The following is a 15,469-nucleotide window of genomic DNA, read 5'->3' on the forward strand; positions in this document are numbered from 1 at the left end:
AAAACTGAAGACAAATCAAAGAGACAGATAATCTGAATGGTAACAAAAGAGCCGAGAGACTTCTAAAGAGATCTTCATGCTCAAGGGACATCAGTGTCAGATCGCACCATCTGTCGTTGTTTGAGCCAAAGTGGACTACATGGGAGACGACCAAGGAGGACACCATTGTTGAAAACAAATCATAAAAACGCTAGACTGGAATATGCCAAACTACATGTTGACAAGCCACAAAGCTTCTGGGAGAATGTCCTATGGACAGATGCGACAAAGATGGAACTTTTTGCCAAGGCACATCAGCTCTATGTTCACAGACGGAAAAATGAAGCATATCAAGAAAAGATCACTGTCCCTACTGTGAAACATGGAGGAGGCTCTGTTATGTTCTGGGGCTGCTTTGCTGCATTTGGCACAGGGTGTCTTGAATCTGTGCAGGGTACAATGAAATCTGAAGACTATCCAGGGATTCTAGAGAGAAATGTGCTGGCCAGTATCAGAAAGTTTGGTCTCAGTCGCAGGTCATGGGTCTTGCAACAGGACAATGACCCAAAACACACAGCTAAAAACACCCAAGAATGGCTAAGAGGAAAACATTGGACTATTCTAAAGTGGCCTTCTATGAGCCCTGACCTCAATCCTATTGAGCATCTTTGGAAGGAGCTGAAACATGCCATCTGGAAAAGACACCCTTCAAACCAGAAACAACTGGAGCAGTTTGCTCATGAGGAGTGGGCCAGAATACCTGCTGAGAGGTGCAGAAGTCTCATTGACAGTTACAGGAATCGTCTGATTGCAGTGATTGCCTCAAAAGGTTGTGCAACAAAATATTAAGTTAGGGGTACCATCATTTTTGTCCAGGCCTGTTCCATGAGTTTATTTTTTTAAATAGTTTTGTTATAATTTTGTTAAGCATGGTTGAAAAGCAATGTCTGACTTTCATTGGTTAACATTCATAGAATGTTTATTCATTATTACTTTTGTCAGATTAAAGTTTTTTCGGTGACCATTGTTTGTTTTTTGTTTTTTTTTCTTTCTTTCATTGACTGAAGGGTACCAACAATTTTGTCCACGTGTGTAGTTATCACCCAAATGGTCACTTTTTTAAATAGTAACTGCAGTCACATAGACAATATGTTAGTGGCAGTCCTTGATGTCCTGCTGCCGCTCCTATACTAATGATTGAATCAAGTTTTATTCATTTATAGGTCTAAATGTATTACCTTATGATACTTAAACCTTTTTAGGAATGAGCTCTTTTAGATGTGTATCTTGGAGTGGAATCTGGGTGCATTTATCTGTAATTTCTTACACGATCATGTCTGTTTTCTGCATGCCTGTAAAACATGTCTGTAATGATGTCATTTATTTTGGACCTTTCAAAGATGTCATATGGAAATCACCAGGAAGCATAATTCATTCAAAATTCACCATTTCAAAGATGGAACAGTAGTTTAAAGGTTTATTGAGTTATCGCTCAGTCACATGTACAGCAATCTTCTGAAGTACAATGCATAATTCTGACATTCCCAGCAAATTAACCAATGTCTGTATAAATCAAAAATATGTCGAACAATTATGTAATGTTTCATTCTATGAAATGCATACAGCTCCTAAAATGCAGTTCTAAAGTTCTCCTTGTTCTGTATGTGTTTAAATTAATAATAGTCCTAAGCAAGGTCTCCATTCCGATATCAGGGCAAACCGGTATCAGGGCAAACCTACACAAGAGAATAACAGATCGTATTAGTGTGCAGTTCTGCAGTTATACACACTAACAGGTTTACATGCACTTATCACATGAATACATTAAAGTGCTCTTTTTGTAAGAAAGGAATCTGTGATCAAACTCATACAACTAATATACAGTATATGTGCACACATAGATAGATAGATAGATAGATAGATAGGTAGGTAGATCAAGATAAAAGAAACAAAAGGTGCATAGATAGCTATTGAAGTCTCAACTTAATTTAAACCAAAAAACTTGGGTCTTAAACTAAATTTCAGGTTTTTAAACAGGTTCAAAATGTCTAATTTGTCTTTTAACTCTCCAGAAAAGTGACATATGATTAAATATCTTCAGAGATGTTTAAAAATTGTCTTCACGTGGATTTTTGTTTGCACATTCGTTGAAACTGAAAGACCTTAAAATGATCCTCACATCCTATTCTCCAAGAAGCTCACTATTGCTGCACACAATTTCTCAATGCAACCATATCTACCATTCTGCATGATGGTGATGTACCATGTAGCCATTAAAGGTTAAATCCTAGTGATGCAACTAGTTACCTCAATCTAAACATTTTGGCAAGCTGTTATATGGCAAGCAGGGAAACTTCAAGAGAAAAGAAATCAAAGTCATATTTGAATGTAAGATGCAGTTGAAATTTGTTCCACTTTGTTACACAGACTATGTGATCTAGTTGCTGTTAAACTACATGACATTTGAAAAATGTACCATCCAATTAAATTGTGTCTAAGCACTAGCAAAAATCATACCCCTGTCACCAATACGTACCGTTGGAGAATCTGCATTGTTTGAGCACCTCACTGAATCCTTCACACAGTTTGAGGTCACTCTGGCTCTGTGCACATTCAAGGAACTGTTTCATCTCATAAGCACATGGATTCTGCTGCACTGCCTCTTGTTGATACATGGGCTGCTGCTGGTACATGGTCTGAGGCTGATGAGGCTCCTAAAGAATTAATTCCGTACGTGTTATTTACGGCCGATTGTAGGAGACAGAACAACTGAAGTCACTTATGAAAAGAAAATAAAAAAAAAAGATTCAATCTTTAAGTTATACATTTACCTGATAAGTGATATCAGGCCTGGCAGCCTCGGAGTTTCCACCGCCGCCGAAGCCGCCCGTCATGGCATGGCCAATCGTGTGCCCCACAGCAGATCCCACAGCAACGCCCGCTGCAGTGCTGGCCATCTGGGCAAACATACCTGGCTGTCTGGGGGCAGCTGCAACAGGTGAGCTCACAGCAGACGCAGGGGCAGGTGCAGGAGCTGGTGGAGGTGATGCTCTGGCCATCGGTGGTGGTGGTGCAGGACGGGAGGAATAGCTATGATTGTAAACATCAGAAACACACACAAACTGATGCAACGTGTGTAATTGAATTCATGGCTGTCAGTAATTTGCAGTGCAACCTACTGGTTTAGATAATTAAATAATACTGGTAACTGTTTCAGTCATTCAGGTTTATTTGAAGGTCAACAGTTTTAGTTGTCTGAATGTGACTGAACTTCTGTTTCTGCTTGGATGAGTGATGACAATCCTTTAAATAAGACCATCTACTCCTGACACTGTACTGTTTTACACATTTAACTAATGTCCCTAATGTTTAAACAGCTAGATTTTACCTGTACAATAAATCTATACTGTCTACAAAGATGTTTGAGGAGCTCCTGGTACAGTCACATTCACTGCACCACATTTAACATCATATTAGTTTACCTTTATAAACTAAATACAAGCTCAGTAAGAGTAACATAATATAATGTGACCGTTCAGGCGAATATTACCACCACATCACATCTGTCTTTCTAAGCTAGCAGGTTAGCTAGTTGGTTGATAAGCTAGCAGGTTAGCTAGTTGGTTAAGTTAGCATAGCTAATCTTACCTTGGAGGAGCCATCCTTGAACTTCGGCTACGACTTCCTCTAGGCATTTTAAATGCTATAAATGTTTACAACGAATGCTGAAAGCTTTAACGCAAGCTATGGTAAAGTATCCTTCGTTCCCAGTTACACAGCTTCCGTCTCTCCGACCTTCAAACTTGTGAGCTAGTAATAATGTGTCGTTCGCGAATGAGTCGGTTCTTTGAGCCGGAACCCTATTCAATACATGAAGCAGTGCTGATATTCTGAGAGTTCAATCAAATTGCGTCAACCGAAAACACTTTTTAGTGTATGGTAATGATGGGTGATCATCCGTAGCATTGCTGCGAAAATAAATCTTAAATAAATAAAAATGAATGAAAATACTTAATACTTTAATGAATCGTTTGGGAGGCTAAAGAGTTGACTCTTACTGGTCAGCTGATCACATGTTCATCCGGGGAACTTTCCAGTCTGTTACATCATTCAAGGCCCTATAAACAACTGTGTTTTATTTTATTATGGTGTTTCATAGAGAGCAAGAAATGTATCTCAGATTAAATGCGTTTTAGCTTTTACTTTACTTTTAACATTATTATTATTATTATTATTATTATTATTATTAGTAGTAGTAGTAGTAGTAGTAGTAGTATAGTATTATTACTGTTATTATTATTATTATTATTATTACTGTTATTATTATTATTATTATTATTAGTAGAAGTATTAACATGTAAATATTTAGCACTTTTCATAAACTTCAAGTCAAGAAGCATTTATTGTCATTTCAACCATATATAGCTAATGCAGTACATAGTGAAAAAACAACGTCCCTCCAGGACCATGGTGCTATTTAAAACAACACAGAGCTACATAAGACAAGACAAAGCTACATAGCACAACACAGAGCTAAGGACTGAAAGTAAGTTGTCAGTGCAAGTAAGTGCAAACAGTGCAAGACAAAGACAGTGCAGACAGACAATGCAAACAATACAATAAACACAAGATAGTGCCTACCAGTGTGAATTCTGGCCATTGTACAAAACTGCAAAGGAATAGAGTTGTGAACACAGAGTTAATGCAAACAAATATCCACTTCTGTTAGAGCAGCAAATGGGTGACATATTGAAATTTGGTGTGCAAAGAACAATTATAGAAAATGTGCAAAACAGCAAATTAAAGAATGTGCAAAAACAGTGATTGAGTGAATGTGCAGTGTGTGTGTGTTAGTTCGGTAACAGTTCAGTTCTGGGTGTTGATAAGCCTGATGGCTTGAGGGAAGAAACTGTTACACAGTCTGGCTGTGAGGGCCTGAATGGTACGGGACCTTTTCCCAGATGGCAGGAGGCTGAAGTGTGTGTGAGGGGTGTGTGGGGTCGTCCACAATGCTGTTGGCTTTGAGGATGCAGCGTGTGGTGTAAATGTTCATGATAGAGGGATGACAGCTTATATTCCATATTCAAGTTTCCATTATTTGTACATATTGAACTTTATATTTGGAAAATGGTTAACAGTATGAAATTCTCTATATTTTCAAAGGTATGTGGACACCTGACCTTCTCATTAATATGTGGTTCTTCCCCAAACTGTTGAAACAAAGGTGGAAGCTCACAAACATATTGGAAGCCTTTGAGTGCTGTAGCATTACACAATTTTCCTTTACTTGAAATAAGATGCCCAAATTTGTTCCGTCATGACAATGCCTCTATGCACAGAATGAGCTGAGTGAAGAGAAGGTTATTGGGTTGAACCAATATCAGTGTCTGATCTCACTGAATGCTCTTATGGCTGAATGATGACAATTCCCCACATCCACAATCCAAAATCTAATGGAAAGTCTTCCCAGAAGCGTAATTGTTACTGAAAATGGAGACTGAAATAAGATGTTTAACAGGCATGTATGGGAGTGATTGGTTAAGTGGCTGTATATGTCAGTGTGGGCTACAAGATTTTAATCCCAACCCAGGTAGGGGATATAATTCAGCTACAAGGACAGCTGTAATAATAATAATAATAACAATAATAATAATAATAATAATAATAATAGTGTGATTGTGTGAGTGAACGTGTGTGTGTGCCCTGCGATGGGTTGGCACTCCGTCCAGGGTGTATCCTGCCTTGATGCCCGATGACGCCTGAGATAGGCACAGGCTCCCCGTGACCCGAGGTAGTTCGGATAAGCGGTAGAAGATGAATGAATGAATGAATAATAATAATAATAATAATAATAATAATAATAATAATAATAATAATAACGAATTGCTCTCTCTGTACGTTAAACAGTGGCAGTTTATTGCAGATAGTGTTGCCAATGTTCCAGGGGTTTGATTCTGAGCTTGTGTTACTGCCAGGACATCAAATCTATAGTGAAGATAAATAACCTAAAAAATAACCTTGGCAAAAATCAAAAGATTCATATTCTCTTCTGAACATATAAATATAATCCTGCATATAATCCTACACTCATTGCTGATTTCATTCCACCATTGAAACCTTATCTTAAGTATAAATAATTAGTTTACGACCTCTGTGCCTTCTCCTTGGTGTGAGTCCCAAAGCAGCAGCTGTTGTTGTTGTTGTTCTTCTTCTTCTTCTTCTTCTTGTTCCTCCTCCCACTGCAGAGCTACAGCCACATCATTTCCTCTTCACATCTAGCTAATGCTAGTTATTAGGGGTGAAAACTAAAATCCTTATCGTTTCTGGTGTCCACCATTTAATATTCATCTTAAAAACCCGGACATAGTAATTGACTCAAAGAGGTAAGTCATTTATAACTGGCGTCGTGTTAGCTAGCATGCTAATTAGCTGTAGCCTCCATTGCGTATTAGCTTAGCTAGTGTTACAGAGAAGCTTTAACCTTAACAGATAACTAGCTGTATATTTTCTGTATATATCTGGAAAAAACAACAACATAACGTGAACACATTTATCCCAGCAGTAAGCTAGTATTGTAGTATATAGAAATGTTAGCATTGTAGCTAATTAGCGAGCTAGCGACTGTTTACCTACAATATAACTTTATTAACGAAGATAATTTAATCAGCTCGATAAAACCACGACTGGTTTATAGAAGTATGTGAGATAATAAACTGTGTATTTAATCGTTCTTAATGATTTGAACATTTCTCAGCTCCAGTTCTGGGCCTTTTGTAATCTTGTGCTCACTTGGTTCCTAAAATCATGTTGTATAGAAATAAATGTGCATCATCTCAGTTTTATTGACCTGAGACTCATTTAAAAGGTGGTTTATTATGTTATTAAAGCTTCTTTAGTGCTAAGAAAAGAAATGGACTATAATTTATTTGTAGCTGTTGTTAGAGTCTGAAAGCATTGTGAGATTAAATTGGACTTGTTTTCCCAGTTCACAACAATGCAGTGTAGAAGGTGAGCATTACATTGACATGGACCTCGTTCCGAACAAGCCACCATATGGTAGCTGTGACCATAATAGAAGTTTCCAACCCATTTCTAGAGATCCATCCACATATCAGCCTTGACACGTTTCCCAGAACTTCCATATGACAAACACCCACAACGCCATTCATCCACCACCATGTTTCACAGTTGGATGGAGAGTGTTTCAGAGATGTAATGTTTTCACTATTCATTCCAAAATGGTTCACTTTGGTTTTATTTGACCACAAAATCTTTTGCAGTTTCTTCGATATTGTTGAGTGATGCATATTTTCTAAAAAAAAAAAAAAAAATAGATTTTAGATTTATATTTCTCTGAGTACATTAAAACAAGTGGTGATTAGCCTGAGATGCAAAATGGATTTCTAGGGAATTAAGGGGCAGTTTGGGAAATGTCTGTCACTAAAACAAATTCCTCATATGTGAAAGAAATAAGAAATAAAGCTCTGTCTGATTCTGATTCTGATTCTGAACATTTTGGCAGTAGTCATGCAGCACCCAAAAGCTCAATAATCACTGAGCTCAGTAACCACTGAGTTATCACTGGTGTCAGTCATTCACTAGCACTCTGACTGGGTCAGGCCCTTCAGATCTGGAACTGGGGAATCCTGTGCTAAGACACTGCAGATCTGAGTATTTTCTTTCTCGGCAGGTAAGGGCAGAGATGTCATACTACTCATCTTCCTCATCCCGCAGTTCCTCCAGAAACCTGGAGTGTAAGGTGTACGTTGGAGATCTGGGAGAAGGAGCTGCTAAGGGAGAAATTGAAAGGGCTTTTGAGTACTATGGACCTTTGCGCAGTGTTTGGGTGGCCAGGAACCCTCCTGGTTTTGCATTTGTGGAATTTGAAGATGCTCGAGATGCAGAGGATGCAGTGAAAGGAATGGATGAAAAGTAAGTATATTTAATGAGCATTTTGGAAATGTATGAAACCCTGCATGAAACTTATGTAATCTTATTGGGAATATCTGCCTCAGGAGCAGTGTAGGACATACATTTCCACTGCTGTATCTTGGAGATTGCTTTTGTTACCAGAGAATATGGACACTGGCTCATGTCTTTTTTTTCTCATTAAATAACAGGCTACTGTGTGGATCTCGGATTCGCGTGGAGCTTTCCACTGGCATGTCGAGGAAGAGCCGATATGGCCGAGCCAGTCGCCGCCCGTTTGATCCAAATGATAGATGCTATCAGTGTGGTGACAGAGGACACTATGCCTATGACTGCTATCGCTTCAGCAAGCGAGGACGTCGAAGCAGGTGCAAAGCGATTCAACATTTATGCTCCGCTCGCCTTCCCCTGATACCAAACTCCAATGTGTCTTTAACTTAATCATTTTCTTTGCCAATAAATGCTTTTCAGATTTAATTAGGTGATATTAAGTGTGAACCAAGAAAAGCATTATCCTTGTTATCCGTTACAGGTCTCGGTCTCGGTCTCGCTCCAGGTCGAGGAGTCGCCGCCACCGCTCAAGATCCCGAAGCCGCAGCAATAACCGGTTGGAATTTATCATTTTATTATTATTCGTAGCATTCAAACTGAGTGTAGTTTACTCAATAGGTTCATGGTTCATGTATAGCTCATAGTAATTCTCACAACCTGAAACATCTGCATGATCTAGAACTGAAACTAAAAAACATTTAATTATCTTACAATAACTGTAGTATGATTGTTATTATCATTATACAACATACTTTACAGAACCTTTCATTTATAGGCTCTGATGATGTAAAGTGAAGGCAAGGGTTATAATTATTATCAAAGCTACAAATATGGACTCGTAAAAAGAAAACGAGATTTTAAATACATTAAGAAAACCATCAAAACTGTGTAAAGATGTACAGGTGTGGTGTCTCAGAGGGGCCTATGCCCACCCAGATTGGGATCTGTAGATTTAATTCCATGATTAAATTTACTCATTCATTCATCTTTAGTAAGTGTTTTAACCTGGTCAAGTTGATGGTGGAACAAGACACTAGAACATCACAGAGCACCATGCACACACCTACACTCACTCACACTCACATCACACAGAGGTGCAATTAAACGTACTCAACCAACTACCAGTTATTGAAAGTTAGGAGAAGACCAAAGACCCTGGGGGAAGCCCATGCAGACATGGGCAGCCACTCGATTAGATATGACATGTATTATATTAAGTACGTTAGAAGCAATAGAAATAAAATTTCCAAAACTTTCCAGGTTGTTGTTCCAGGTTGTTCCAGGTTGAGTCTGTGTGAGCATATCACATTAGAGGGTGAAGTAAGGCAAAGTGCTAATGGAACAGCAATATATAAGCACCTCACTACGTCTACAATTTCTTTCTCTGCCTCTTAGGAAGCACCGATCTCCATCTTATGGAAAGCGCAGGAGCAGGTATGTGGTTAGAAATGTGTAAGATCACAGTGGCTATAACGCCCATTAAGTGTTTCTTAATTTTTTTGCTGAAGAATCTAACTAAATAATTATATAAATGTATATTATAATAAGTAATATACATTTTTTTTTTTTCAAAACCATCAAGGTCTGGCACTCCAGCTCGCTCAAAATCTAGGACTCCTGTTCGGAGGTATGGCAATAGGATATAATTGTTATTTCTCTTTCTGCTTTTGATGATCCTAGCTCACAAGAATGATATGTGATTTCTGCTTTTTTTTAGTCGCTCTTGGTCTCGCTCTCGATCTGGATCTGCCTCGCGCTCTCGCTCCAGATCCAGGTCCCGCTCTCGCAGCCTGAAGAAGCGCAGGTAAGTTCCTGGTCTCCAACCATATCATATCTGCTTTTTTAAAACTGCTCTGACCTTGTGATTTTCTGATCAAATATCTAAAAGCATGTTTTTGTCTAGGAAGTTAAATGATGTGAAATAGAATATCTTCAAGGCCAGACCTAACTCTCATATTTATGACTTAAGTCAGCTTAGATAAACCTGTTGATCATAGTCAGAAATAATAGTATCTCTAGGTTAGTTAAAAAATAGTCTACTATATATTTCATAGTTTGTCCTGTAAGCACAGCTTCCACCAGAGGTAAGACCTTTAGTCTGACAACGCAGCTCCAACCGCGGATGGACGGATTGGTGATGGAGATGGATGGATGAAGCAGGAGCAGATAAATTAGATGCAGTAGAGAGGGATTTTATCTAAATCACTCCAAAAATGAACAACGGGGCATCAGCCCAGCCCTCCAGTCCCATGCCGTATTTCAATTTCTAACATTGTCTGATATGTCTTATTTTCAAGGTCACCTAGTCTAGACGATCTTGGTCAGGTCGTAGTTAAGATATTAGAGACAACTCGCACACATATTTTATGAAAGACTCCCAGAGTCAGGATTATGTTGAAGGGATGGAGGGACGGGGGGGTTAAGATGTGAGGAATCTTCTCATCTCTCTTCTCCCTCAGATCCAGTTGATTAGCTACAAAGAGTGAACGAGATCACCCGCCAAAAAAAAGAAAGCAAGCACAAATCTGTCTCGATCAGACTCCGGTGACCAATTGCTGCAGGCTGTTCTTTTTTCTTAAAGAGTGTGGGAGTGGATGGCAGTGACCAGGGCTCGTCCTTGCCATGTTAAACGTCCTCCGGGAGGGTGACAAAAGAGCTTACCCGAGATCAGCCTCCTGCCGCGCTGCTTTAAAGAGATCGTCCAAGGGCATCCTGTGCGTACTCAAACAGTTGTTCCACCCTCCCCACTCCCATCCCATCCCATGCACTACTACTGCAGACCAGAAATGCTGGGCTGAGAGTTTTGGGCTCCCCCTTTCTTTTTTTTCCTTCAAAGCTCTGGCTTCATGCTTAGCTTCTGAGAAGGGTGTGTGAGAGAAAGAGAGAGACGAGAGATCAGTCTTCAAGACCTCTGCGCGTGTGTCTTCGAGTTCTAGCATCCGTCGCTTCTCTGTATGTTGTTTCCGCCACTGTCTGCAAAGGTAACCAACCCAAGAGTTACTGTCCTTCTTGATATGAGCCCTGGTTCTCATAAAGCCAGATTCTCTGTAAACGTTTACTTACTGCTGAATGTGTCCAGAGCATGTGATGATTAACACCCCTGTGAGAGTGAGTGTGTGCACCTGTGTTATTGAATGAGTGAGTGCAAGTGTAAGGGAAACACACGTGTGTGTGTGTCAGTGTGTGTGTGTGAGAGAGAGAGAGAGAGAGTGTTCAGTCTAATCCTGGATTAGAGGAATTCATTAGGTGAGATTTTGCAATTAATTTCTGGATAACGTTGTACTGTTAAATAAGTGATTTAGAAGTGATGTAGATGGCTCATGTGAGATGGTGGCACTCTTGGGTTCTAAAATGGTCCATCATTAGGTGAAGCAGTCTCGAACCCGTTGCAGTCAGAAGCAGTTATCTTCAAGCTATTCATACTTTAAAGAAATACTCCAGCGTGTGTCTCTATACACATCATCTGTAGTGTCTAACACATTTCCCTGTAACTCCCCATATGCAAAATGTGCTAATAATAAGGACAGATGGTGTATTTCATTAATAAACTTTTTTCTTTTTAAGAACACATTCATAAATTCTTCATGGGGTTCTGATCTCGCAACACAAAAAAGTCTCAGTAAACAGATTGACTTTTAATTATTGTAGTGTTAATATTACACTCTGATTAGATTTTGGGTAAATATTCATCATGTCTGATGAACACTGTGGTGGATAAATGATAAATTAATTAATCTCGTTGGGTAATTAAAAGCCCACGTTCGTTTTCGGTTGCCTGGAAACCTAACTGACTAGCGTAAATATGGTAGCTAATTATAATGTATATATCGTATAATTTATAACTAGTTAAATACAAACAAAAAGGAAATGAACAAAGTTCATGATCAAGATCATTATAAGATCCCAAATTACAAATTGTACAAATTTTAATTGTCAGTATTATTTCCCCCAATACATTACAATCAAAATTAAATGTTACAGGAAAGTCTTTTTTTTTAAAAAAAAAAACTCTGTTGATTACTGGTTAGTGCATTTCTCTGCTTGTGCCTAAGACTTGTGTGTATGTGTGTGTGTGTGTGTAGATGGCTGGATATAATAGATATAGTTTTTAAAAATCGCAAAAACAAGTTTAAATGTGTACACGGAAGTTTACAGTGAAAACAGTTTACAAATGAAACATAAGTGTAATATAAGTTTAGAAATATAATTTTCAATAAAAAATGAAACTTCTTTTTCTGCTTGCTAAAGTACAAAAATGCAAAATAAGTAAAACTCATTTACTAAGACAGAATGCACTTGTTTCAGTCACCCAGGATTGATCCGTTCCTAATTATATGGTCCATGGTTATGGAAAGCATTTTAGAGAAATGTATAAGTATCAGTGGTCATTACACATACACAACAGATGCAGAAATATTCTGGAGTATTTCTTTAATTTTGTTTTTAGTTCTCAGCTTCTTTTGAGGTCGTTAACATTCACTGTTATATGACATTTAAACAAGAAGCTAAAAGCTTTCAGTATCAGTGTATTTATAGCTCTTGATGATATGTTGTGTTATGTGTAGATTTAACTTTCTCTATAGTTCTCAAGCAGCACTGAAAGAGGTCAAGCTGTGGATTATGAGCCATCCAGGAGGAATATGGTTGAAGCTGTGCAAAGTTCATGGATGATTCTTTTAGTGATGGATATATATTCTCCTTACTGAAGGCCTCTTTCTCTGTGTTCCAGCCATTCCAGGTCCCCAAGCCTGAAAAAAAGCTCCACATCCCTAGATGAAGTTCGAGTGGAGAAGAAACCCTAAACCCAAATCACTTATCCACTTTTTTGCTTTCTTTGCCCTGTTTTTCTTCACATTAATCTTATAAAATTATAGAATCTGTTCGGTTTTGCTTATCTGAAATTTTTTTTAACTCTAATGTCTGTTTACCTTAAAATGGTGATTATCATAAATATTCTAATTCTATAATTATTTTCTCTTTTAATTATAAATTGTATTTTTTGCTTTGCATATTAATTAGAAAAAAATACTCCTAAAATAAGTGTACTATGTTTTCTGTTTTGCCTGTAAGTTTACACTGGAAATGAACAAAAATAAAGAGTTATAGCATGACGTGTGAGCTGAACATTTAAAGAGAGCATTTACAGACTTTGTGAAACTTTATGTAATTGCATTGTGTGTGTATATCTATCTATCTATCTATCTATCTATCTATCTATCTATCTATCTATCTATCTATATATCTATATATATTTCTATATATATATATATATATATATATATATATATATATATATATATATATATATATATATATATATTTATTTATATATATAAAATATGTAACACACACAATCCATATATCCTTATACATTTAGCCTGCTTCCATTGACAACAATAAGCATTGACCATAGAATGGGAAATAGTGAAGTCTTGATATTTACACATGTAGGTTTAGTGATGCTGAGTAATGTGTAGTAGTGGGGAACTCTTAAATATTAGTCTTTTTTATTCACATCTATATTATATAAACTATGTTTCCAGGTAATAATAATAAGAAGAAGAAGAATTAAAAGAACATAGCTGTCCAATCATAGAAGGTTTGAGCACTGTTGTACGTTTCTCATTGGTTGAGCGCTGTGATGTACTGACCAATAGGAGCGCTCAGAAGGCGGGCGCACGTTCACGTATTTTTTCTCGTCCATTTTCATTTGGTCCGTTGGGGGGACAAAAAAAAAAAAAATCAATCGCTAACGGGACAATATGGCTACACAAACGGCCCGCTATTACGGCGAGGGAGGCAGAGCGACGAAGCGCCAGAAAACCGACAACGAGGGAGGAATGGCGGCTGTAAGTAACTCACAGGTCTGAGGGACATCGGACACTTTTCTGCAGATTTCTGTGCGTTCTCGCGCGCGGTAGCTGCTAGCTTCACTCGCTTAGCTTCACGTCTTTGTTTCCTCTGTTTCCAGCGGACTGTATTTTAGTGCACATACAAACACACATGTATATAAATACATGACCTAGGGTGATAAACCTGTCCCTGATGCTGCAGGAATAGGACACAATGCTAGTTAGTTTGTGCTTTGGCCACTAGCTAGTTAGCATGAATGAATGTAGCTAGTTAGCAAGTTAGCAGAAGTCGCGTGGAGTAACGACGCCTCAGGAGGCCACACCGCTCACACACACAGGGCCTGTACAGTTCTGCTGGATAAACATAATAAAGAGACGTTTAGCTTTATACCTTTATTACTGGATGGCCTGAGAGATCTGGGACATTAAACACACATATACACCACACACAACTCTCTCCCTAAAGCACAGGTTCCCCAACGTGCTCCTGCAGAACCCTCTGCTCTGTATCCTTCCTCTGGCTTAACACAGGCTTCTAGAATCTGAAAGGATTGTTATTGCTCACTAGTTAAATCGTTAAAAGTGCAGGACGGGGTTACTCCAGGATCAGGGCTGTTGAATAAGTGCCCTAAAGGAGGGAGTTCATAAACAGTTCATAAAGGAATCAGGAAACTGGAGTTTCAACTTTGCATCAAAACTTGTAATCAGTGTGATGAAGCCGGTTAAACAGCTGAACAAAAGTGTCCTAATTATTACAGATTATATATTAGAGCTCTTTAAACAACAAAGCTATATAATTCTTAACTTACACATGGATGGATGTCTCACATGATCTTATTTAACAAAGGCATATGTATAATTATAATATTTCATAACTCAGACCGTTATGTAACATTGAGGGAACAGCTGTTTTTAGCGGGTGTAAAGTAAGTCACTAAAGGAAACAGTTATATTAAAGCTAAATAAAATGGTTAAAAAAGTATAAGAGGAATAAAGTTTCATGTCATGCTGTTATTAGAAAATGTGACTCTTATTCCTTATATAAAATACAGGTACAGATTAGTTCTGATCTTAACCACAGTTAAATACTGCACATGGTAGAAAAAAAACAGAAGCGAATAGTTCACAGTTCAGTTTCCCGATATTCCAAATGTGATGGAAGTCATTTACACTGGAGCCACAACATTAATGTCGTTATTAACCACTCACTGTTACTAATAATCACCCAGAATGATTTCAGTGACTTCAGACAGTTAAGATGTGATTTAAAGACATAAAGACTCAAGCCTATTAATCTCTATATTATTAATCTGTATGATCACTGTTTATTACAGGAGGGCTACGATGACCCTCGTAAACCTCTCCCATCCCTTGTGGTCCACATAAGAGGGTTAGTGGATGGAGTTTTGGAAGCAGACATTGTTGAAGCGCTGCAGGAATTTGGGACCATCAGGTTTGTGCTGCTTATAATCTACTGTATCCTCTGAAATCTAAATCTGCCTGTGATGATGCTGCATTGCAAAATAACTTTTACATCCTTCTCCTGATGAAACCGATGTAATGTGAAAACAATCCCACTGAAACAGACAAACTATGATGATTACTTTTAAACATGACTCTGATTGGTTCATTCTGAGCAGTTATAAAAGGTTGTGCAC

General features: G+C 38.1%; 3 protein-coding genes across 6 annotated transcripts in view; 2 read left to right on the top strand and 1 right to left on the bottom strand.

Moving 5' to 3' along the window:
- Positions 1 to 15,469, top strand: part of hnrnpl2 (heterogeneous nuclear ribonucleoprotein L2) — a 192,676-nt gene that overhangs the window by 169,320 nt on the left and 7,887 nt on the right. For both annotated transcript variants that reach the window (XM_060875589.1, XM_060875597.1), the window contains exons 2-3: positions 13,708 to 13,808; positions 15,146 to 15,264. In XM_060875589.1, coding sequence (XP_060731572.1) covers positions 13,722 to 13,808; positions 15,146 to 15,264 — 206 coding nt within the window. In that variant the 5' untranslated portion in view covers positions 13,708 to 13,721. The remainder of the gene's footprint in view (positions 1 to 13,707; positions 13,809 to 15,145; positions 15,265 to 15,469) is intronic.
- On the bottom strand, positions 1,428 to 3,823 carry chchd2 (coiled-coil-helix-coiled-coil-helix domain containing 2). The gene is made up of 4 exons (XM_060875565.1): positions 3,628 to 3,823; positions 2,811 to 3,069; positions 2,516 to 2,693; positions 1,428 to 1,715 (listed from the first exon to the last, which is right to left on the bottom strand). The coding sequence occupies exons 1-4, from the start codon at positions 3,672 to 3,674 to the stop codon at positions 1,705 to 1,707; spliced, it is 495 nt and encodes a 164-aa protein (XP_060731548.1). The 5' UTR covers positions 3,675 to 3,823; the 3' UTR covers positions 1,428 to 1,704.
- LOC132849549 (serine/arginine-rich splicing factor 7-like) lies at positions 6,208 to 13,070 on the top strand. Of its 3 annotated transcripts, XR_009648922.1 has the most exons (9): positions 6,208 to 6,362; positions 7,670 to 7,911; positions 8,100 to 8,276; positions 8,441 to 8,515; positions 9,355 to 9,393; positions 9,542 to 9,586; positions 9,677 to 9,763; positions 10,419 to 10,940; positions 12,689 to 13,070. XR_009648922.1 is itself a non-coding variant. In XM_060875563.1 (8 exons), exons 2-8 carry the CDS (start codon positions 7,682 to 7,684, stop codon positions 10,426 to 10,428), a joined length of 663 nt encoding a protein of 220 aa, XP_060731546.1. In that variant the 5' UTR covers positions 6,208 to 6,362; positions 7,670 to 7,681; the 3' UTR covers positions 10,429 to 13,070. The 3 variants fall into 3 exon arrangements, 2 of the variants coding, with proteins under 2 accessions (XP_060731546.1, XP_060731545.1); XM_060875563.1 differs by having other exon boundaries at positions 10,419 to 13,070; XM_060875562.1 differs by lacking the exon at positions 10,419 to 10,940.

This window comes from Tachysurus vachellii, chromosome 1, assembly GCF_030014155.1.
Source record: "Tachysurus vachellii isolate PV-2020 chromosome 1, HZAU_Pvac_v1, whole genome shotgun sequence".
NCBI classification, from domain to species: Eukaryota; Metazoa; Chordata; class Actinopteri; order Siluriformes; family Bagridae; genus Tachysurus; species Tachysurus vachellii.